Source organism: Salvelinus sp. IW2-2015, linkage group LG20, assembly GCF_002910315.2.
Source record: "Salvelinus sp. IW2-2015 linkage group LG20, ASM291031v2, whole genome shotgun sequence".
NCBI lineage: Eukaryota > Metazoa > Chordata > Actinopteri > Salmoniformes > Salmonidae > Salvelinus > Salvelinus sp. IW2-2015.
The window spans coordinates 79,300,039-79,311,152 of NC_036860.1; the positions used below are offsets into that span (position 1 = coordinate 79,300,039).

Consider the following 11,114-nt stretch of genomic DNA (forward strand, 5'->3'; position numbering starts at 1 on the left):
GACAACCACATGCCCACTTCGTGAATATATGTCATACTAGTCAGTAGCTTAGTCATAGCCATACAATGACTATAAGCAGTGTGTACTCCCTGCTATATGTCCCTGTTACAGCTATGACTACCTGATGATGAGTGACTCGAGGCAGTTGACCGTTCGCGTGCAGTGTGGACAGCAGGCCAGTGACGAAAGTGTCCCAGAACACCCCTACATCCCCCTGGTCACCGATGAGGGAGCTGGAGGAACAAGTGTCGCAAGATGGAGCAGAGGTTTAAGATCGTGTACGCCCAGAAGGTGGTGACCTTTTGTCCTCCTGATAACCGTACATTCCTGAAGACATGGGGCATAGAATCTCTTCCAGCTTTTCAGGTCTCTCCAGAGATGTTCCATCGGGTTCAAGTCCAGGCTCTGGCTGGGACACTCAAGGACATTTCAAGACTTGTCCCAGAAGCCACTCCTGCATTGTCTTGGCAGCTGTGTGCTTAGGGTTGTTGTCCTGTTGAAGGGTGAACCTTCACCCCAGTCTGAGGTTCTGAGTGCTCTGTAGCAGGTTTTCATCAAGGATCTCTCTGTACTGTTGCTCTGTTCATCTTTCCCTCAATCCTGACCAGTCTCCCTGTCCCTGCTTTGAAAAACATACCCACAACAGGATGCTGCCAACCACCATGCTTCACCGTAGGGATGGTGCCAGGTTTCCTCCAGACATAACGCTGGCATTCAGGCCAAATAGTTCAATCTTGGTTTCATCAGACCAGATAATCTTGTTTTTCATGGTCTGAGAGTCTTAGGACTTTTGGCAAATTCCAAGTGGACTTTCATGTGCCTTTTACTGAGGAGAGGCTTCCATCTGGCCACTCAACCATAAAGGCCTGATTGGTCAAGTGCTGCAGAGATGGTTGTCCTTCTGGAAGGTTCTCCTATCTTCAGAGGAACTCTAGAGCTCTGTCAGAGTGACCATCGTGTTCTGTTCACCTCCATAACCAAGGCCCTTTCTCCTCGATTGCTCAGTTTGGCCGGGCGGGCAGCTCAGGGAAGAGTCTTGGTTGATTCTAATTTTCCATTTAAGAATGATGGAAGCCACTGTGTTTTTGGGGGCCTTTATGCTGCAGACATTTTTTGGTACCCTTCCCCAGATCTGTGCCTCGGCACAAGTCCTGTCTCTGAGCTCTACGGACAATTCCTTTGACTCATGGCTTGGTTTTGCTCTGCACTGTCAACTGTGGGACCTTATGTAGACACGTGTGAGCCTTTCCAAATCAAGTCAATCAATTGAATTTACGACAGGTGGAAACCAATCAAGTTGTAGAAACATCTCAAGGATATCAATGGAAACAGAATGCATCTGCAGCTCCAATTTCGAGTTTCGTAGTAAAGGGTTTGAATATTTATGTAAATAAGGTATTTCAGTTTTTAAGATTGCCTAAATTTAAAAAAAATTGTCAATATGGTGTATTGTGTGTAGATTGATGAGGAATTTATTTGATTTTAACCATTTTAGAATCAGGCTGTAACGTAACAAAATGTGGAAAAAGTCAAGGGGTCTGAATACTTTCCGAAGGCACTGTATATAGAGTAATAACTTTATGTACTTTTGGGGTATGCAGAACACAGTCTATCTGTATGCACTCCAGTCCTATCTTCTAACTTTGTGTCTGAGTCTGTGCCCGTGTCTGTGCTGCAGGGCTACCTGGAGGAGCTGGTGCGTCTGCGGGAGTCCCAGCTGAAGAATGTGGAGACTGAGAACAAGAAGCTGARTGCCAGGCTGGAGGAGCTCAGAGTCCAGAGCCTGCAAGAGAAAAAGGAGCTGGAGTCCATCGTACTGGAGCTGCAGGCACAACTGTGAGAGCAGTATAGAAATCCACAYACMCTAGTATACATTGACGGGGACACATACAAACATCCTAAACAGACACACACAAATGCAGTACATCACATATCAGATGATGTTAAGAGTTAATTACAAGCGTGTTCCTTCCAGCACTGCCCTCATCCCCTGTGATTCCTCCCACCTGACTAAGGATCTGTCCATCCCTCTGGTCAACCAGTGGCCCTCCATACGAGGCTACAACAACCAGGGGGACGTCAAGCTCTTCCGCAGGTATATCTACTGTATGAGTGTATGTATATGTGTGTGATTTTGTGATACTGTACATTTAAAGCTGCAATATGTAACTTTTTGGGCGACCCAACCAAATTCACATAGAAATGGGTGATATAGACATGTCATTCTCATTGAAAGGAAGTAKAAGAAGTGCATATCTGTTCTATGTGTGGTATTTCTATGCTTCCTATTCTTAAGTTTCATTTTTGCATCTTTTACTTTCGGTTTTGTACAGCATCTTCAAACAGCTGGTTTTGGTTATGGAAAATATRTTTCACAGCGGTTTAGATGGTACAATGATTCTCTACACTATACTTACTTGTTTTGTCACAAACTAAAATTAGGCAAACTTTTATAATTTTAGCAAACAAGAAATGTCGAAGCGATTTCTACACAGATGTTATTGTAACAGTATTTCATGATGTCACTCATCCCTTCAGGAGAAGCTTCCACAGTTTGGAGCAGCTCTCAGCTGACGTCAGTCTGAACTCTGATTCCCAGAAGACAGATTGGCAACAGAACGGAGATACAGGTTGGTGCTCAACAGATAAATGTACATTATACAAACACATTTGTAGACGCACAGCAATGCATACTGATGCGGCAGAAATATGTGAATCACCCACTGTCATGCATGCACCAACACAAAACCACACAGAAACAGAAACCCACTTAGAAGAATGCATCCACATGTCCTCACAAACACACACATACAAAGGCATGTTTGAACAGTGTCTATGGTGTATTTTGTGTGGGTGTTTAAGGTATGCTGATAGCCAAAGTGTGCTTTAGGGACAGAGTTTTATTGTGTTTTGTCTATTCTCTCCTCTGTAGGAAAAGACTACACCCCTTCTATGCTGGGTCTCTGTGGCTCTCTGGCCTCTCTCCCCAGCTGTAAGTCCATGTCCAGCCTCAAGTCCAGTGAGTGTCTGGTCAACATCAGCATGGAACCCAGCCCTGCACTCTCACCCAGCTAGGGGGCGCCATGCCAACAGAGCTCTGTCTGCCCAGCGCAAAGCCAACAACCCCACCCGCCTGCCTCAACCTGGAGACACTCAATAGATCATGAACATCTACCTACCTACTGTCACTATTAACACAGTTACCAACCAAACCCTTTTCAACCAAACCCTTTTCAACCAAACCCTTCTCAACCAACTCCACTCAACCCACTGCTTCATGTCTGCAAAGATTAGAAGGGAAAAAGCTCTTCAATATTTCTGAATTTTTGTGTGGATTAAATTAAAGTTATAATGAAACTAAAAGGACCCTAGTTCTTCTGTGCCCCTCCTCACTCACACCCTCTCTCATATCAYCACACTGTCCATCCTGCTCTTTCACTGTTGTGTGTGTGAATTCCTATGTCAAAATGTTGGCTTGTATTTAATGCCTTTTGGACACATCTAACTAGCTCAATTCAAAGCTACAAAACTATCCAAAAGCATATATTTATTTATCCATTTAAATTCTCCTCTCCTCTAGATCTCCTTATCCAACTCTTTCTCTGCACCTGACACATCTGGTCATTGTACTGTATGTGTGTCAGTCTGTCCCAGCTCTGCCTCAGCCTATACTATCCTCTTGCCTGCCTGTCAAAATGACAGACAAACTGGAATGACGCACTTGCGATTAAGTCAGAACACTTGGAGGAGAAGGCTGAACTGAATTCTAACAAAAACATCAGCTATTCTTAGGTGTTTGTGAGTGGATGCAGGTTGAGTGTTGCTAACATAGTGGCTAGATGTGTATTTGATGCATGTGGCTGAATGATATTKGCATTGTTCCTCCATTATACTGGGTTTTGGATGGCCTGACTCTCCAAATCATTGACCTGCTTGAGTAGTCAGACATTACTGTTTCAGTATGTGTTCATGTGTGCAGCAATTGGTTATGTCTGTCTATCAACAGTTTTGTTGTCACTTTGCTTTTTATATTTTGTTGATGAATCTGATTTTATAAATCAAGTGTTCTGTTATTTTTACACATGCATATTTGGTTATTTTTGTTCAATGACCTATGCTATTAGTTGCAATAAACTGCCTTATTTTTGTTATGTCAATCCCTTTTCAGTGAGTATTTTTTTCTCTGCAAAGTGTGTAAACATTTTTTAAGTATGTTTACCCTCAACTACTCCACTGGTTTCAACAGTATACATCTGTAACACTCATGTTTATTTTCTACTAACAAAAGGATTCCATTTAAGCAGCCCTTGATTAGTTGAGACAAGTGTGTTAGTAAGCTATTGGGCCAAGAAAAAAGTAATTGATTTCAGTACATTGTGCTGCAAACCTGCAGGACCATCGCTCAGATTTTGCCTATCGGATATGATTAAATGAACAGAAATAGAATAAATAGAATGGACAAATCATTGTCTTGAATGTGAATACCTTTCTATTCAATATATTTCTATGCATTTAATCCTGTACGAAAGGTGAAATCCAGAAGGATCATTTTTGATAAACTGGGCCCAGGATTGAATGTGTCCAAGGTGCTCTATATCACCATCTAGTGGTCCATTTACTAATGTGTCCTCAATCAATCAATTGGTGGGCAGTGCGTCTGCAGGGGTGGTGTCCAATTAACCGTCACATCAGTTCATTGTTCTGTTTCTGGAAGGCAGAGGGTTGGTATGTTTGATAGAACTTTGTAAAACCAAATGTAAGATTTAGGATTGATTTGTAGGTCTATGCATGTTGGTAATGGGACATTTAGATCACTAAAGTTCATATTTAGTTTAGAGTGATTAACACTATGTTTAGCATATTTATATTTTCCCTTTCTGTAATACACTTGACTTCCAGTGTTTGTGTGGGTTGATGGTCGGTCAATAGACTTATCATAATAATCCATAACATATCTGTTGATAGTGGGTGATGCCAGACGATGTACAAGGACACACTTATTATTCACTGTAGTATTGTATTTATGACACTGTGATTCTGAAGCAGCTGACCAAGTCAATGCCTTCTGTTTGGACTAACTACAAGCTTCTTGGGCTGGTGTTTCCATAGCTTAATAAATCAGACTTTGATACCAATTATTGGTATACAGTCTGAAGCAAAGCACTGCAGAATTGTGGTAATGTTCCTTACAAGCCAGAATGTTGAATAAAATTACATTTGAACTTACTCTTGGTTGTCTGTGCAGTTGGTCCTTCAGCTGTTWRAAATTTGAGACAAAATATCCATYGGAAAGTATTGTTTACCCAACTTTTTAGCGCACCGGTACTGAAGTAGAAATTTCTAGCACTTGGYACATGCACAAAACCATGTAAATACCTTGTATTATGTGTGCATGTACTTYCATCTCGTGTGTTCAGTCATGGGCAAACACATCTTAATTGCAACACACAGAGCCATGTTTTGAAGTCTGTTTAATACTTTCCTGTGGATATTTTGTCATATTCTGACTAGCTGAACGACCAACACCCAGGACAAAAGGATCAGCAGAGTACKTTCCAATAATTGTATTCAACATTCGTGACAGACGAGGGACGTTTCGTTCTTTTTTTTTTCCTGTGTGTGTGGTATTGCCTACACAATTGAAGGCCCATGTTTGTGACTAGAACATTTGGTGCTGTCTGATTAGTATATAAAGGGCCAGTCTCCAAGATGTCAGTTAGACATTTTCTGTGCTGGATGTGTCTCCTTGTTGCAACTTCTTATAAACCAGATTGGTTTTTGATTGACTTTGTCTGCTAATGCTCTTTTTTGTAAACCTAGACATTACTTTAACAATATGATTTTGTCTTGTGCAGATGATTATGTACAAGTCCACTTCAAAGCCTTCCAGGCTCTTGGATGTTATGTTCTGTGCTGGCTTTGTGTTGGGGTTCTGTCTCTGTTTCATRGCCATTGCTTACTACAGAGCATATCAGATCTCTCAGGAGACAGTGCTCTTGCCCTCACGGACAAGCAGCCTCATGGGTGAGCTCCCTTCAGGTAAATTGGAGCTACAGTATTTTTATACACCTCTCTGAATATCTCTAATACACTCAGCCACATGATCTCGATCTTTCTCTCTCTCTCTCAGTACACCACTCTGCTGTTGCCACTAATGCCTCAGTCCTCTCGCCATTGCCCCCCTCCCCCACCCCCTCTTCGGGTCGACTGCTCTGCTGGGTGTTGACCTCACCCCAGACTCTGTGGACCAGAGCTAAACACATAGTGAACACCTGGGGGCCTCGCTGTGACACACTGCTCTTCATGAGCTCTAAGCCGGACCTCCTGTTCCCTGGGACCGTGCTGGCACTGGCAACAGAGGAGGGACGGGCCAACCTGTACAATAAGACCATGGCCGCTTTCAACTTACTGTATGACGGGTAATGCTCCCACAACACCAGTACTGTCTCTTATACACATCTAGATGTGTATAAGAGACAGCTCTCTCTCTCTCAGTACACCACTCTGCTGTTGCCACTAATGCCTCAGTCCTCTCGCCATTGCCCCCCTCCCCCTCTTCGGGTCGACTGCTCTGCTGGGTGTTGACCTCACCCCAGACCTGTCTCTTATACACATCTAGATGTGTATAAGAGACAGGTGGAGGGACGGGCCAACCTGTACAATAAGACCATGGCCGCTTTCAACTTACTGCATGACGGGTAATGCTCCCACAACACCAGTATGTTCTCCTAATCTCTCTCACATTGATGGAGGACATGATTCTGGTGGTCTAGTATCCATGTGGTATGGGAGATCTACAGTGCATTTTGGAAAGTATTCAGACCCCTTCAATTTTTTCAMATTTTGTTCTGTTACAGCTGTATTCTAAAATTGATCAAATTAAATATACACACAATATCCTATAATGACAAAGTGAAAACAGGTTTTTAGAAATGTTTGCAAATACCTTAAACTGAAACACCTTATTTACATAAGTACCCTTTGCTATGAGACTTTCTATTGATTATCCTTGAGATGTTTCTTCAACTTGATTGGAGTCCACCTGTGGTAAATTCAATTGATTGGACATGATTTGAAAAGGCACACACCTGTCTATATAAGGTCCCACAGTTGACAGTGCATGTCAGAGCAAAACCAAGCTATGAACTCGTAGGAATTGTCCGTAGAGCTCTGAGATAGGATTGTGTCGAGGCACAGATCTGGGAAAGGGTCACAACATTTTTGCAGCATTGAAGTTCCCCAAGAACACAGTGGCCTCCATCGTTCTTCAATGGAAGATGTTTATAACCACCAAGACTCTCACTAGAGCTAGCCGCCTGGCCAAACTGAGCAATCGGGGGTGACCAAGAACCCGATGGTCACTCTGACAGAGCTCCAGAGTTCCACTGTGGAGATGGGAGAATCTTCCAGAATGACAACCAACTCTGCAACACTCCAATCAGTTATTTATGGTAGAGTGGCCAGACGGAAGCCACTCCTCAGTAAAAGACACACAGCCCGCTTGAAGTTTGCCAAAAGACACCTAAAGGACTCTCAGACCATRAGAAACAAGATTCCCTGGTCTGATGAAACCAAGATTGAACTCTTTGGCCTGAATGCCAAGCGTCACGTCTGATGGAAGCCTCATGCTGTGGGGATTTTTTTCAGCGGCAGGGACAGGGAGACTAGTCAGTATCGAGGGAAAGGAAAGATGAATGGAGCAAAGTACAGAGAGATCCTTGATGAAAACCTGCTCCAGAGCGCTCAGGACCTCAGACTGGGGCGAAGGTTCACCTGCCAACAGGATAAAGGCCCTGAGCACACAGCCAATGCAATGCAGGAGTGGCTTCGGGACAAGTCTCAATGCTCTTAAGTGGCCTAGCCAGATCCTGGGCTTTAACCTGATCGAACATGAATATAGCTGTGCAGCGACGCTCCTCATCCAACCTGACAGCTTGAGAGGATCTGCAGAGAAGAAGGTGAGATACTCCCCAAATACAGGTGTGCCAAGCTTGTACCCAAGAAGACTCGAGACTGTAATTGCTGCCAAAGGTGCTTCAACAACAGGTCTGAATATTTATGCAAATGTAATATTACAGTTTATATTTTATACATTTACAAAAATGTATAAAAATAGTTTTTGTTTTGTGATGGAGTATTGTGTGTAGATTGATGAAGAAAATAAACTATTTAATCAATTTTAGAATAAGGCTGTGATRTAAGAAAAAGTGAAGGTCTGAATACTTTCCAAATGCACTGAATGTATGTAGTGCAATGTGGATGGATGGGCTGATGACAGACTGTCAGGCAGGTGACCTATGTAAAGATGCCATTTTTTTGGTCACCCATCGACACACAATGTCCCATAAATTTGCAAACATTTCTAAAAACATTATCTCGTTTACATGAGTATTCACACACCGGAGTCGATACATGTTAGAATCATATTTGGCAGTGACTACAGCTGTGAGTTTTTCTGGGTAAGTCTCTAAGAACTTTGTACACCTGGATTGTACAATATTTGTACATTATTCTTTTTTAAAGATCTTTAAGTTTTGTTGATTGTTGATCATTGCTAGACAGCCATTATGAAGTCTTGTCATAGATTTCTAAAAAAATAATTCCACTTCGACATTATGGGGTGTTGTGTGTAAGCCAGTAACACACAATCTCAAATTAATCCATTTTAAATTCAGGCTGTAACACAACAAAATGTTGGGAAGGTCAAGGGGTGTGAATGTGTTCTGAAAGCACTATTTGTATGTGCTGGTGAAGGAGACAAACTCTACCTTCAGTCTTTGACCTCTCCTCTTTCCCTCCATTTCCAGTTACCTAGACAAGGCTGACTGGTTCCTCAAAGCTGATGATGACACCTATGTAATTGTGGAAAACTTGCGTCTGCTCCTGTCTCGGTTCAGCCCAGACAAGCCTGTGTATCTGGGCAGACGTTTTCGCCGCTTTGTCCATCAAGGCTACATGAGTGGTGGTGCTGGCTATGTACTGAGCCGCGAGTCTGTGAGACGCTACGTCAGGGCCCTGCACCATGGAACCTGCACCAAGTCTACCTCTGCAGAGGACCTACTGCTGGGCTTCTGCCTCCAGAAGCTGGGAGTCCCGGCAGGGGACTCTAGAGACCACCAACACAGGGAAACCTTCCACCCCCTGTGGCTGGGTAAACTTCTCTGTACCGAAGACATACTGCCCAAATGGTTCCACCAGTACAACTATTACCCTTCCAAAGTGGTAAGTAGGTCTACACTCTCAGTAGAACACATATCAAATGACCTCCCTTCAGTGCCATTGAGCTTCCTGCTCATCTGTTTTTTTCCTTTCTCCCTCTCTGTCAGGGTCCAGACTGTTGCTCCAATTCATCTGTATCCTTCCATTACGTTGAGCCAGTCAGAATGTACATGCTAGATTACTTCCTGTACCATCTCAGTCCAGTGGGTGGCCACAGCCCAAAGCTGGGTGAGACCAGAGAGGAATAAGCAGAGACCCCTTTCTATGGATTTGACAGTGACATCCCTGATAATAAATAATAWTATACATGCTCRCACCGTAATTGATGTCATTCTCTTGTAAAGAGTTGTCTTGCAAACMTTAAAAYCAATGTTGTTAYTAAAGTCTTTGATAAGGTCCATGCTAGTTCAAACCAATTCATCATGATCTAGTCTGGATATTTGCCTAGTTACAGTATGTATTCATACATTGAGTCTGTCATTAAAGTCATAGAGATCCTATTAAATACTATTTTAATTCCTAATTATATGGTTAAAATACTGTCTTCCAGTGACATACTATGTTAGCTGAGGTTCCAAATTGGTGGGTGCGATTTAAAAAAATAAATAATAATTTAACCTCAACCCGGGTAGTTTGAACTGTTTAAGAGGCCCTTTGGAGCCCGCAGATCACTGAAGCGTTACTGGCCATTTGATTTACGTTTTCTTCTCCAACGCAGGTCTTTTGCATCATATTTTTTCAGAATATATGATAAGAGCTCTGATTTTCAATGTCTTACTTCAGCAGCATCAGCCAACATCATTTGGTAGATCGATGGGCAAGCTGCAAGATCTGAACACAACTCAACATTCTGCCTTGTATATAGGCCTTTTTAACACTCAAGTTTATCCAATATTGACAATGTCTTGATAAATTTTATACTAAACAAAAATATAAACGCAACATGTAAAGTGTTGGTCCCATKTTTCAWTAGCTGAAATAAAAGATCCCAGCCATTTTCCATATGCACAAAAAAAGCTTCTCTCTCAAATGTTGTGCACAAATGTGTTTACGTCCCTGTTTGTGAGAATTCCTCCTTTTCCAAGATATGCCACGCCTGTCAGGTGGATGATTATCAAGAAGCTTATTAAACAACATGATCATTATACAAATGCACCTTGTGCTGGGGACAATAAAATGCCATTCTAAAATGTGCAGTTTTGTCACACAACGCAATGCCACAGATGTCTCAAGTTTTGAGGGAGCGTGCAGTTGCCATGCATACTGCAGGAATGTCCACCAGAGCTGTGCCAGAGAATTTAATGTTAATTTCTTTACTATTATCCACCTCGACGTCGTCCTAGAGAATGTCCAACCGRCTTCACAACCGCAGACCACGAGTAACCACACCAACCCAGGACCTCCACATTCGGCTTCTTCACCTGCGGGCTCGTCTTAGACCAACCAACCGGACAGCTGATGAAACTGGATTTGCCCAACCGAAGAATTTCTGCTCAAACTGTCAGAAACCATCTCAAACTGTCAGAAACCATCTCGGGAAGTTCATCTGAGTGCACGTCGTCCACACCAAGGTCTTGACCAGACTGCATTTCGGTTTCGTAACTGACGTCAGTGGATAAATGCTCACTTTCGATGGCCACTGGCACACTGGAGAAGTGTGCTCTTCGTGGATGAATCCCGGTTTCAGCTGTACCGTGCAGACTGCGTGTATGACGTTGTGTGGGCGAACGGTTTGCATGATGTCTATGTTGTGAACAGAATACCCCATGGTGGGGTTATGGTGTGGGAAGGCATAAGCTAAGGACAACGAACACATTTGCATTTTATCGATGGCAATTTGAATGCACAGAGATACCGTGACGAGATCCTGAGGCCCATTGTCATGCCGTTCATCT

The 11,114-nt window shown here is 42.9% G+C and overlaps 1 protein-coding gene and 1 pseudogene across 2 annotated transcripts; both read left to right on the forward strand.

The window, feature by feature from the left end:
* The first annotated feature begins 9 nt into the window (after window positions 1-9).
* On the forward strand, window positions 10-4,157 carry LOC139022594 (RUN domain-containing protein 3A-like; annotated as a pseudogene).
* Window positions 4,158-4,328: 171 nt separating this feature from the next.
* Window positions 4,329-9,823, forward strand: LOC111980584 (glycoprotein-N-acetylgalactosamine 3-beta-galactosyltransferase 1-like). 2 transcript variants are annotated; one of them, XM_070449701.1, is made up of 5 exons: window positions 4,329-4,725; window positions 5,856-6,039; window positions 6,131-6,419; window positions 8,808-9,222; window positions 9,327-9,823. In XM_070449701.1, the coding sequence occupies exons 2-5, from the start codon at window positions 5,856-5,858 to the stop codon at window positions 9,465-9,467; spliced, it is 1,029 nt and encodes a 342-aa protein (XP_070305802.1). In that variant the 5' UTR covers window positions 4,329-4,725; the 3' UTR covers window positions 9,468-9,823. The 2 variants fall into 2 exon arrangements, with proteins under 2 accessions (XP_070305802.1, XP_070305803.1); XM_070449702.1 differs by having other exon boundaries at window positions 4,329-4,721.
* Window positions 9,824-11,114: the final 1,291 nt, after the last annotated feature.